The following is a 13,874-nucleotide window of genomic DNA, read 5'->3' on the forward strand; positions in this document are numbered from 1 at the left end:
AAGTGACAGCAGTGTTAGAGACATCAGTGGTGAAGACAGGTGACTATAGAAAATCATTTTATTTCACAGACACAGTGTTTTCTCCGGTACGTGTCATACTGATGTCACACAGAGTACATCAGTGTGCAGTCCGTGCGTCCGTGTGACACCCGTGCTGCTGGAGAAAAACAGACATGTCTACGTGTGAAGCACATGGACACATGTGTGCTCCACATGGACACACGGTCCATGGGAAAACACCCACGTGTGCGCAAACCCATTGATTTTAATGGGTCTACATGTGCCCGTGTCTCCGATATGTGTGAAAATGGACGTCACATGTACCGGAGACATGGATGTGTGAAGGGGGCCTTAGGGTGAGTGCACACAATCAGTGTTAGCAGTGTTTTGGATGCAGCATGGTTTTGCTATGTCCAAAATGCTGCATTGTACAGTACAAGCACAGTGGATGGAATTTGTAGAAATATCCTGTTCTCTGTGTTTGTTTTAGATGCTCCGTAAACTGACATGCAGCTTGGCTTTTCAAGCCGCAGCATGTCAATTTATTCTTGAAGAGATACAAGTGATCTGAGCAGGGGAACACATTGAAATTGCGCGGTGTCAGTGACCCTGATCATGTGCACAGACAGTGCATTCTCCCGAACAGGACGCTAGCATCTCCGGAAGAGAAAGTACGCTGCATCTAGAACGTAGGCACTCCTGATTGAGTGCACTTATGTGTCGCGGGCGGGGAGGGCGCTGCGCTCACCACGCTCGGGTCTGGCGCTGCTGCTACTGCTGCTCGATGGCTCGAGCGGTGGGCCGGATCCGGGGACACGAGCGGCGCTCCTCGCCCGTGAGTGAAAGGGGTGGTTTGTTGGAGTTTGGGATGTCGGTTTGTGACGCCACCCACGGTGTGTGGTGAGGTTGAGGCACCACCGCTGCTCTGTACGGGGATCCCGGGAGCGATGAAGCAGCTGGGATGTTTCTCTCCCCTCCGTGGGTAGGGGGATTTTGGTAGTCCCGGGGCCCGGAGTTGTTGTCTGTAAGGTGGATTGCGGGGCTTGGCCAGGTGCAGGGTCGCGGGGCAGTGCAGTGCCAGACGGCACGGTGGTACTTACTCAGCCAGTAACGTACACGGAGTCTCTGGTAAAACAAACGGCTGGATGGACGAGTCCCACAGACGGCTGCGACGGTCACTCCCGGTAGGTTGGCGGTAACTGTCTCTCCCTGCACCGGTGTTATGTTCTCGGCCCCGATGGCTTCCCACCGGTAACCCGCTCCCCAGCGGTATATTTGCCGGAGGAGCCCCTTTTGCCCGCAGGCGCTGGCCCTGGGAACCCTAGCTGTGGCGGTAGCTGCATTTCCCTTCACGGTTGAGCGGTTGCCTTCATTCGGGTCTTTACTGCTGGGGAACCCCGGAGGTTCCCATCGCTGACGGATTTGACCGGTTTAACGGCAACTCCACGCCTGGTCGGGGTCCGTAGGCCCTGCCGGATGGTGCTGGCTTCTCTTCGCTCCCCGATCCGGTACCGGCGGGCCACCGCCCGTCCCCGGTCCTTACGATTGTGCGTCAATCGGCCTCTCCTGCAGACGGTCACCACCGTCTGCCAACCTTGCTCTCAGGTGCCCAGGCCATGTACCCGGACACGGTTAGTCTGCTCCTCTCCTACCACTTACTCCTTCCACTTTTTCTCACTCCACTTCACTTCTCTCTTCCCTTTTCCCGCCTCCAAGACTGTGAACTCCTTGGTGGGTGGAGTCAACCGCCTGGCTCCGCCCCACCTGGTGTGGACATCAGCCCCTGGAGGGAGACAACAAGGATTTGTGTCTGACTTTGATGTTCCTAACCAGGGTGTGGGGTGTGTTGTTGCAGTACCTGTGACGTCCTGGCTTGTCCAGGGCGCCACATTTGCTTACAAACAAGCCAGAAAATGGTGTCTGGAAGTTTATTACTATTTTAGATGTCTTAGTGTAGGAATATGCTATGTGCAAAATTAGTGTAATAAATAACTATACGAACAATAAAACTAACTCTGATGGTAGCTTAAAAGGAGCAGAAATCAATAATGTGACCCTATCTAATTACTGATGAAGTGACAGTAACTGGCCAGGCCCCCTGCATTAATTAATGAATAATGTGTCCTTTTCAATTGCAGTTTTCCAAAATATTGTGTAGATTAAATGTCAAAAAGGAAGCAAAATAAGATTTCCCAGAAAAAAAAAGTCAGTGGTTATGTAAAAAAGATTTCTCACCAGATTTCTCAGTACAAATTGTACACATTATTAAATGTATCTTATAGATCCAATTAATCTGGTGTACTTACTTTGATAATCCACAGCAGAATGTCCATGTTAAGATGAACATTTTATAAATCCAGTGCATTAAATACTAATTTTAATATCCCGCAAGAAAACTTTCAAAAAGGATTATACAGCCATTTCAGTTTCAAAGTTTCTACACCAGCTTCATCAGAGCTATGAGATCTATTTAATATTATATACAATTTGTATTGTGAAATCTGGTTCCACTTTAAAAATTCTCATTACACTGTAAGATGGCATCTGGACACGTCATAGAGGGGAGATATGTATCACAGAGATCGTGATTCAAAGCAAGCTCACACTACGTATGGTACTGAAGCTGGGTTTACACACTGCAACATCGCAAAGGACATCGCTGTAACGTCACCGGTTTTGTGACGTAACAGCGACCTCCCTAAGTCTCTGCTAAGTCGCTGGTGAGCTGTCAAACAGGCAAACCTGGCCACCAACTCAACAGCGATCCGGACCTGCAGAGCGACCTAGCTGGTTGTTGGGGACGTTGATAAGCAGCCTTTTGAAAGGGAAGTTGCTAACAAAGTCTCTGCAAAGTCTTTCACACACTGAAACTTTCCAGCGATGCATGCTGCACAGCGGGAAACAAAGGACCTAGGAATGGTCCTGAACGATTTGTAACGATTACAACTTCACAGCAGGGGCCGGGTCGCTGATAGGTTTCACACACTGCAACATCGCAAACAACATCGCTATTGCGTCACAAAACCGGTGACGTTACAGCGATGTCGTTTGAGATGTTGCAGTGTGTAAACCCAGCTTGAGAGGGATTGGACTAACAAGGGGCAGTTTATGAGCAGTCAGATATATGAGTGGGATTGGCTGCTCACGTATCCCCACCCTGGGGTGTGGTATTGTGGACATAAGAAAGTCCCGGTGTGATTATTAACTGTGTCTGGAGGTAAGAAGTTCTCTTGTGTGATATCTCCATGTTTGGACTTATGTGCTGAAATAATATTGTAGTGTTTTTGTTAGGACTATGTATTCTATTGTCCTGCAAAGAAATGCCATTTATTTTCCTTGTGGGTGGCTTGCTTTATGGAGCCTTAAAAAAGCAGCCTAGTAATTATTGTTTAATGTCGCCTCCCATGTCTACCTCAACTGTCTCCGAGTGAGCCGTATCCCTACAATACTTATTAGCAAACTCTTACAGGTCTACACCGTGGTTTAAGCTCGTCTGTCATTGATTGCAATCAGACCACATCCCCACACTGTGTGACAGCATTTCAGACTGTGTGGAATCACAGATGCTGTCTGAATATGTATAGTGGTGTAAAAATAAATAAATTAAAAAATTGGCATAGAGTCCCCCCATATTATGATACCCAGCACAGATAACGCATACGGATACAGGCTGCAGCCCACAGCTATGTGCTTATCTTGGCTGTGTATCAAAATAAGAGGAACCCCATGTAGATTTTTTTTAAAAATATTTACATAAATAATATAAAAAACAGTGCATGGTCCCCCCCCAATTTTAATACTCAACCATCATAAATCCGACAGCTGCTATTATCAGACTGGGGAGGCCCATTGTTATTTGTCCCCCGAGCCAAAAAATAGCAGCCGGCAGCCACCCAGCATTATTGCATCCATTAGCTGTGACAATCCTGCCACTTTACCCGGCTCATCCTGATTACCCTGGTATGGTGGCTCTAGATTAGTATTGGGAGGAGTCTGTGAGACCCCCCATTAGTAATCTGTAAAGGAAAAGAAATGAACACAAACACCAAAAAAATCTTTATTTGAAATAAAATACAAAAAAACACACTCTTTCATCCCTATATTACCCCACTCAGGTCTGATGTAAACCACACAAGGTCCCATAACAATTCCAGCTCTGCTACATACTGAAGTCACAGTGTGCGGGCACAGAACATGTCTGCATCCTGTGAATTCAGGCAGAGACTGACTGAGCTGCAACGATGAGCAGTGATGTCATTCAGCTTATGTGTGGTCATAGCTGGAGGTTCACACGGTACTCCCCCTGTGACCACAGGTAAATGGGCCTCTGGCAATCTCATTAAACTCAGTGACGTCACCTCAAGTGAGGTCACTGAGTTCATAGATCTGCATCTCCTGGCAGACAACTACATGTTTTATTGCCAAGAGATGCAGATATGATGCTAACATTTATACACCATATTCCTGATCCAAACCTGCATCTTCTGGCAAAAAAAACCCAACTCATCTTAACACGATGTGGTTTTGATGCAGTAGTGATGCAATTATTTGCCAGGAGATGCAGATTTGGTGCAGGAATAAATTTCAGCACCAAATCTGCATCTGTAGTAAAAAAAAAACACCATAACAGTTTTGACACCATCTTAGCACCAAATTTGCATCTTCTGTCAGAAAACCGCACTGAGATTGTGCATTTTTTTGCCAAGACATGCAGATTTGGTGCTGAAATTTATACACCATAGTCCTAAACCAAATCTGCATCTCCTGGCAAAAAAATCACATCACTATCGTATCAAAACTGCATCATGTTTTGATGCGGGTTTTTTTTGCCTAAAAATGCAGATTTGGTGCAGCAATATGATGGAAATATCAGCACCAAATCTGTTTCTCTTGACAAAAAAAACCTTGGTTTTCTGCCAGGAAATGCAGGTCTGTGAACTCAGTGACCTCGCTTGAGGTCAGGTCACTGAATTTAATGACGTCACTTGAGGTCAGTTTACCTGCAGTCACAGGTGGGGTACCGTGGGAAACAACATTTATGACCGCAGATAAACTGAGTGACATCACTGCAGCTAAGTCAGACTTTGCGTGGAGCCCACAGCGTGCGGACATGTTCTGTCTTCAGTATGTATGTATCAGAGCTGGAATCATCATGATATGGGACCGAGTGTGGATTATGTTGGAACTAAGTGTTTGTGGTTAATAAATGGGTGAAAGAGGGTGTTTTTTTGCATTTCATTTCAAATGAAGAATTTTTCGGTGTTTGTGTTTATTTCTTTTCACTTACAGATTATTAATGTGGGGGGTCTCATAGATGCCTCCCATTAGTAATCTAGGGTTTAGTGGCACCTGTGAGCTATCATTAACCCCTTATTACCCTGATTGCCACCGCACCAGGACAATCGGTATGAGCAGTGTAAAGTGCCGGGATTGTCACATCTAATGGTGGCGACAATTCTGGGTGGCTGCAGGCTGCTATTTCTAAGCTATTTATTTAACTTTTATTTTAAAAAAGAAAAAGCCACATTAGGTAGGTTGATACACGATAAGCACACGTCTGGGGGCTGCAGCCTGTAGTCATGTGTTTTATCTATGCTGGGTATCATAATATAGGGGGACCCTATCCCAATTTTTTATTTTATTTTTGCACCACTATACATAGGCAGGTAGAGTATGCAATTTCAAACAGTCAGATACGTTGTCACACAGGGTGGGGCGTGGTCTGACTGCAACCAATCAGAGACGCTGGGACTAACAGTGGGCGAGGGAAGCATTAAATATGCATGAGGGTAATGAGCAGTCCTTGAAATAGTGTTACAGCTGCGTGTAGACTCGGTAAGTATAACGCACCTGCTTTATTCCTATTTTCTTTCTCTTCACTTAATTATTTTTTTTTATTATCCAGATGACCAGATCTGGAAATTTACCTGAAATTCCCTGAGATCCAGACTTTTACAGTCTGAGTTCGCCCATCACGACTGAGGACCAAAGAGTCACTGGTCTGCCAGGGAAACTTAGAGGGAACCTGTCAGGTCCCCCATGCCCTCTAACCCAGCAGCATTGATACCTGTACGCCCAAATTCCCACCCCAATGTAACGCCTGCCTGGATCCACAGACTCAGACGAGCTGTAATGGACAGGCTAGAGGGAAACCGCTTCACCAAGCAGGACCCCAGAACCCTGAAACTCTTTAACCCCTATACAGGGATTTGGAATTACACAGGGCCCTGGAGATCACTACCTGTGGAAGGCAGCAGTGTGAGAGAGTAATCGTCAGGCAGGGTCAAACCAGGAATTGCAGAACAGGGACAGAATCGGTAGGCAAGGATGTAATCAGGAAACATAGCAGAGGTCAAATCCGGATCGGACAGCGAGGTACATGAACAGCAGGCAGGAGAGGTAGTCAGGAAACAAGGAAAAGTCAGAACACCAGAATCACAAAACAGAACAGGGCAGAACAGGAGTAAGAATATCAGAACTATCTCTGGCAGTGGTCAGCAGACGGGAGGGGAATTAAAAAGGGTGTGGTGTCTTCCCATTGGCTATAGCTGAATGATGGTAACTTCAGCTGGAAGACACACACCACCTATAGTCAGTCAGTGCAGATCCCAAGGAAACCCAACCCAGTGGATGAGTGAAGCCTGCGCCAACCGGCGCCGCTGGCATCTACTCCTCTCCCATCAGCAGGACCATCCACGGCAGGAACACGGCGTCGCCTGGCGATCAGAGTAGAAGTCGCTGGAGTGGACTCCGGTGGTGACATAACACACAACCAGCCATGTCTAATGCTCTATAGTAATATGAATGTTTAGAAAAAATGAAAATCTCACTTTCCCTATGTTAATTAGGGCCTTGACTAGTTGCAGGGGCATTAGTTCCCCAGACTAGTTGGCCCTTTTTCCATGTTTCCATGCCCCTGTTGGTGTGATAACATGATTTCCACGAGCTGATGTCACCACCAGGTCGTGGAAATCTCACGCATGCGCATGGCTCATTTCAGCTGCAACAGTATGCCTTTGAAGCCAGGTGTACGTGACATGCCCGCACAGGAGCCTGGGGGTTACTTGTTACCGGGCCGCGGCTCCCCGGCGGTGTTGTTTTAATAAATGGCTGATGATGGTGGGGGAAATATTTACAGGGGAGATATCGTGACGCCACCTGTGGTATGCAGCAAGAGCGCTGCCGCCTCTGCTGTTCAGTTTCCCCTGGGGTCGGTGGTGACACAGCAGAGTTGGAATCTCTCTCCACAGGTAGAGCAGGACCCCAGGGTGTTGGGAGTAGTAGTCTGTAACAGCGGGGTGCCAGGCTGGAGGCGCAGGAAATAACCGGATGACAGGGATGCAGTCACAAGGTCTTTACTCACAGTTAACAGTTCTAGGTTAGCACATCTAGACAAATGCTGCCCTTGGGGTGCTGAGTCCTGCTGTGATGGGCTCCAGCCGATGCCAGATAGTTCGAAGGCACAAACCGGTACACCCTTCTGTGTTGCCTTCCTGGTTGTCTTCCTGCGCTGACCTCTCCCGCCTGTCCCACGCCTGCACACACAGAGCCCCGAGCCGGTGTCTGTGGACCCTGTCGGGTGGCTTAAAGCTCTATTTCTTGACCCTATGTGGTCACCTTTTCACTGGATGTGTGTGGATGTGGCTTCTGCACTTGAAGTAACCTCAGCCTCTAGTTTGCTAGCTGAGTCTTAAAGTTCTCCACTAGTTGAGGGGCCGGTCTCCTTCTGCGGCCAAGTCCCTCCACTCCGGAATGTCATCTGTGGAACGAGACCACGAGAGTATGGTGCACTTCCCGTGGGCTCTAGGACTCTTTCTGTCGTGTGCCTGGGCCAAACTGCTGCAGCTCCAGACCACAGGTCTTTACGACTCCATTGCTCCTTCCTAACTCGCCAACGTTCTATAGTCTGCTCCCACTAACTAGACTCCACCTCCCAGCCTGGCTTCGGACTGTGCGTTCCTATGGCGCATCAAAGGTGCAACTTGCCCTAACCACGGTCTAGTGGAGTGTTGCTAAATGAGAGTGCCTGTGTTGTGTGTTTACCGGTTTGGGACCCCCCTCCTTACCCGAGAATGGGATACTACACATGTGGCTGAGGTCCAGTACCTCTATGGCGACTGAAGGCTCAGAGGCGCCACATACGCTTTCCAGCTTCATTAGGCACACTGTGCATGACCAAATTCAAATTCAAATTCACATCTTCTGAACTTACGGTCATGTGTAGTGCACCTAATGAAGCCAGGAAGCATCCACCCTGCTTCTGAAGAGCACTGGTCAAAATGAGCTGCGTGCATGTATAAGATTTCCATTAGCTGGCTGTGACGCGCCAGCTCGTGGAAATCATGTTACCATACCCATAGTGGAGTGGAAACATGGAAAAAGGGCAGACTAGCGTGGGGAGAAAACGCCCCTGCAACAAGCATAATTAGCATAGGGAAAGTGAAGTTTAAAAGTAGTTTTTGAAAACATTCATATTAGTGAATAGCATTATACAGGGCTGGTTTGGCAAGGAATTTGGGCATTCAGGTGTGAATGCTAAGTTGGAGGGCATAGGGGACCTGACAGGTTCCCTTTAATATAGCAGATGAAAGACTCAACATGTTTACTTTCCTTCAAAATAAGAAGATATCCAGTAATGTCATTGGCTCAGAATTGCCAGCTACCAGTGCAACCCAGCTATACCCATCTACTGTTTGGAAAAGATTGGCTAAAAGTGGTTGTCATGGAAAAATTGTGGCTAAAAAGTCATACATTTGATACTGAAACAAGACCAAGTGACTCAAGTATGTATGAAAATATAAGAACAGAAAAATGGCAGCAGGTGCTCTGATGAAGTAAAATTTTGATCTATTTGGCTCTAATATAATGTAGTCTGTTTACGGAACAGCAGGAAAGCTGTGCAATAATTAGTATCTGTAGGCAACTGTCAAGCTTGGTGGAAGTTCCTTGCAAGTCGGGCTACATTTCAGCATAGAGAGTTGGGGATTTGGTCAATTTAAATACATGCTAAAAAGATGTCAGATACTCATATCTCTCATACAGTACCATCAGGGAGGAATCTGATTGGCTCCAAATGTGTTCTGCATTTGAACAATGAACCCAAACATACAACTAGTGTTATTAAGAACGATCTTCAGTGTAAAGAAGAACAAACAGTCCTGGAAGTTATAATATAAGCCCTGCAAAGCCCTGATTTTAACATCATCAAGCCTGTGTGGGATTACATAAATAGACAGAAAGATTTGTGCAAGACTACATCCACAGATCTGCGGTTAGTTCTCCAAGATGTTTGCAATAACCTCCATGTGCCAAGTTCCATCAAAAACTGTGCTCACCTGTAGCTAGAAGTATTGATGCTGATTTGGAAAAGGGGCAGTCACATCAAATATTGAGTTGATATAAATCTTTCTTTTGTTCATCAACTTTGTATTTTGGTAATTAATAAAAAAAAAATAATTACACCCGTAACTATCTTCCTACTGTACAGCAATCTCTCCACACCCCGACTCATAGTTTTGAACAGTACCATATATATATATATATATATTTATATATATATATAAAATATACTGTATATATATATATATATATATATATATATATATATATATATATATAGTACCTGCTAAGTCTGCAAAGAAAATATGTAGAAGTTAAATAAATTCGTTTCAATGGAGAACACACATTCCTTTAGTAGTTTTGGCCATATAGAGGAGAAAAGGTACACTCAGTAATGTTAACAGTATCTACCAGTGTCTCTTAATACTACTTATTTTTAGATACTTCCACAAAACAAGACTCTGCAGATTTCTCCTTCATGGTTTATAAATTAGCATGATAATACCAGAAAGAATCCAGCGTGTTAAATACAGTACTATCTGACATAATAAATACAATGTTAACCTGAATAAGTTCATAAGAAGACAGGTTAATGGGGGATTTTGTGCAAGTTGCGGGGGTGTCTACAAAAACATGAGACATGACACAAATTCATTATGCCACACTTTTTTCTTCAGAGGCTAATAAAGTATATATAGGTGTTCAAGGCTCAGTATCACTATATTTATATTACATAATGTGCCAAAATTGTTTAATAAATCTGATATCTTATATCCTATAGGTCAGTTTACTCATTCTTTTCTACTGCATGCTCCATATGTTGTATCACCTATTTCTTCAGTGGGACACCCAAAGATGTGTACTTCAACCATAAAAAATCCTGACTTCACCTTGATGCATGGTAAAGTGTTGCTATAAATTACCAAGTCACTATTATTTAGTATCAAAGAAGGTCCAGATCAACATACAAGTATCCACCTTCTCTTCAGAGCTCGGACAGGAGCTTCGCCATGGCCTGAATTCAGTATAGAAAAAGTAAAAGACGTCCTAAACATGAACATGTTTTTCTTTATTTTTTAAATATTAATATATGGGACATTACATTAAAAATGTATTGATAGCATCTGCACCTACGCGTTTCAGGTGTATAACCAACTTTAGTGATCATTAAAGAAGAACCTGTTCATTGAGCCAGACGTCCTTTACTTATACTATTATTTAGTGTTCATTAATAATTCATGATTAAATGAGATTTATTTCATTTTGCTAATGTGAATACCCAGGGTAAGTGAAGTTATATTGTTGCCCAAAAGGCAGGTCACACTAAACTGTAAAGTATGTACAGTATGCAGTATGACAAGTGCTAGAACACTAGGGGGCAAGGAGGGAAAAGAGGAAAAAGCTTCAGCCTGTAGCTTATAGAGGTGACAATAAAAACAGCTTTTAATATACTCACAAGTCCTATAAAATGAGGTAGTGATCAAATGGGGGAAGTCTATCTTTCTGGATAGCCAGTTATTTATTGAGTTGAAGAATACTACATATACCCTTTCAGGAGCCTGATATGTCTTTGTAGGAGCAAATAAAGAAAGCAGACTTTATTAATACAGCAGACTCTTGCCTAAGATGCAGTAAGAGGCAGCAGCTTGAATTGAATGGGTATGATGATTGCACTTACCTGCCAGAGCAGCCCCACAAGTGGTGATGAACACTGCAACGAGCACCCCTACAGAGGGCAGCCCATTCCTGAGCACCAGTACTCCAATTAATAGGGTCACCAGGGGCAGACATCGCTTGAATACTACGTACATAGGCAAGCTGAGTCCTCGCAGAGACCATAGTGTCAGGCTGGACTGCAGGGTGGAGAGGATGGTCACTCCTGCAAACATCCGAGCCAGCTGGAGCCCATAAGGAGGCACGGAGATCTTCCCACAGCGCCTGAGCACCTCCAGGGTGAGGGCTGCGGTGGAGCTGGTCATGCACTGCACTAGGGTTAGGAAGGAGAAGTGGTACTTGCTGATTAGGAACTTCAGCAGGATGTTCAGAGAGCCAGAGAACACCCCATGTGCTACAGCCACAGAGATCCCCAGCAAACGTCCCTTGCAGAGCTGCATCCTGAGCACAAGGAGAAACTCGGCACCAAGAACACTTTGCACACACAGAGGGGAATCCCCTGATGTCTTAGAGCCTGCCTGAGACACTGCACTAACTGGACCAGTGAATCCCCTCCAAGATGCTGTGTGCTCAGCCTATGGACAGCAACTGGAGCAGCAGCATCACCTCCCTATTGGTGAAGCTGAAAAAGAAGAGGAGGAAAAAGTAACTCCCTGGATGAAAGCGATCAATAAGGGGACAAAAATTGCACTCTGGATAGGAGATGTGTCTGGAATGCCTCCCCCTCCCCCACACAGGGACCTGGCTCTGACGCATTTGGACAAGGGTGCCTATGCAGATTTCATTTAGTTAGATCATTGTGAGTAGTCGGACTGTTCCTCTCATGGCTCATTTATTGAGTTTAAATGCAGCAAATAGTAACCTAGCATGTATGTGTGCATATATAGATATATATATATATATTGTGTACATATATATATATGTATATATATATATATATATATATATATATATATATATATATATATATATATTATGCTGCCATTTGTATATATTAATTTTGCATGTATATACATTGCATATCTCTGCATGTACATATACCGTATATATATATACCCATGGTGTGTCTTTATAGTTGTGTCTGTGTGTGTGTATACATTGTATATACTTTTGCATGTATATACTTTTAAATAAATGTAGTGAGTGTATATATTTATATATACATATGTATATATTTATATATATATATGTTGTGTGTGTGTAACTGTATATACATTGTATCTATTTGCAAGAATATACTTGTATATACTACATATAAAGAATACATATGGTGTTTGGGTGTTTGTATAATATATATACAGTATATATATATATATATATATATATATATATATATACACCGTATATATTCTGTATATATGCATACTGTATCCATTTATAATTTACTGTTATTGGGTCCCAATGACCAGTGACTGAATCAATACATTCCCTTTAATTGATTGATGGCAGAGGTCATAAAACAATAGCACTGTGGTAAAAGCAATGGCTATTGAGTGGCTATCAAATCCCATAATCTATTAACCACCAGAAGTTCTCACTAATGTGAATGACTATTAATTAAGCTGCACATCAGTTTCATCAGTGAGTGCCAGTTCCAGCCTTGTTATTGTTATGATGATGTATTATTAAACATTATTCTTTTCTAGATTTTTGCAGAAATGAAAGATTTGTCAGTAAATGCTATTTCTCACACTCTTCTGGATTCTAATAATGTTGAGGAGGTCACCATACTGAGGCAGCTTAGAAAACTTTTATTTTTTCTCTTTGGAACAAACAACCTTGGGTGTAATGTAGCCATTTATAACACTTCTGCCTCCTCTATAAGAATCAGTACCTAGGTATCTATAAAAAGGTTTCATTGATAAATATAGAACTTGTTGAGCTACTGATACTGGTTACCCTGCACTGAACTTTCCCAGCCTGCTGGAGCTTACTTGGAAATTGTCTATTCTGCCAGCAGTGAAGGAGTGAATTGCATGATGCTTTGGAGGCAGTGCTGCTGAAGAATACAGGGTGGAGGTTTGGGCATCCATGGTCCCAGTGTAAGCTGGAGAGGGTGAGGAGTGGCTGTGCAGCTGGCAGTGCTCTCCTATGAGGCGTGCCTGGCACAGTGCTGAAGGACAGCTCCCCATTACTGAGTGTCACAGCATTGCGGCAGTGATGCTGGCCAGACAATTGTGGCAACTTCTCATTATATATCAAGATGTCTGGAAGTATCAGGAGATCCTTATTATAGGCATTTATATACCAACTTGTAGTAATGTTTAGTACACAGCTCTGGACGATGAAGGAGACACATAGTCATATAGTCACATATTGGCACACCCTTATGGCAGATACTGTATGTGCTTTTAGTTGGGCTCTTCCCCTTAACATAATAATACAATCAGATTGTCTACAGACCATTATTGTGCTTCTATCTACGCATTCAAATATTAAAAGGAAACCCAAGAGAAAACTTGCGTTTTCAGTCATAACTATTATTAGGGTAGGCTTACCTTTCTATGTGATTTCGATTAATGATGAGTGAACAGTACGATGCTTGAGTGCTCTTTACTCGAGTCAAACAGGTTGGACGAATGAGGAGTATTATGGAAGTCAATGATTCGGCAGTTCAGCTCTCCCCCTAAATATGGAGCATTTTCCGGGGAGAGTGGACAAAGTTTTTTTTTTGGACACACTACATTCGAACATGTTTTTTTACCCGAGTGAGAGCCATTCAGAGACTGCAACTGGCTCTTACTGGGGTGCCGGCTCCCATCATTCACCGAAGGGAGCCTATGCTCTGTGTTTGATGCTTCACAAACGACACATCAGAGAACCCTCGATACTCAGCCAAGCACCCTGATCCTCGATCAAGT

At 44.0% G+C, this 13,874-nt stretch overlaps 1 protein-coding gene across 1 annotated transcript in view; it reads right to left on the bottom strand.

The window, feature by feature from the left end:
• The window catches only part of SLC35D3 (solute carrier family 35 member D3), an 87,919-nt gene extending 76,247 nt beyond the window's left edge, over positions 1–11,672 (bottom strand). The window contains exon 1 of the mRNA XM_075339837.1: positions 11,018–11,672. Coding sequence (XP_075195952.1) covers positions 11,018–11,453 — 436 coding nt within the window. The 5' untranslated portion in view covers positions 11,454–11,672. The remainder of the gene's footprint in view (positions 1–11,017) is intronic.
• Positions 11,673–13,874: the final 2,202 nt, after the last annotated feature.

Source organism: Anomaloglossus baeobatrachus, chromosome 3, assembly GCF_048569485.1.
Source record: "Anomaloglossus baeobatrachus isolate aAnoBae1 chromosome 3, aAnoBae1.hap1, whole genome shotgun sequence".
NCBI lineage: Eukaryota > Metazoa > Chordata > Amphibia > Anura > Aromobatidae > Anomaloglossus > Anomaloglossus baeobatrachus.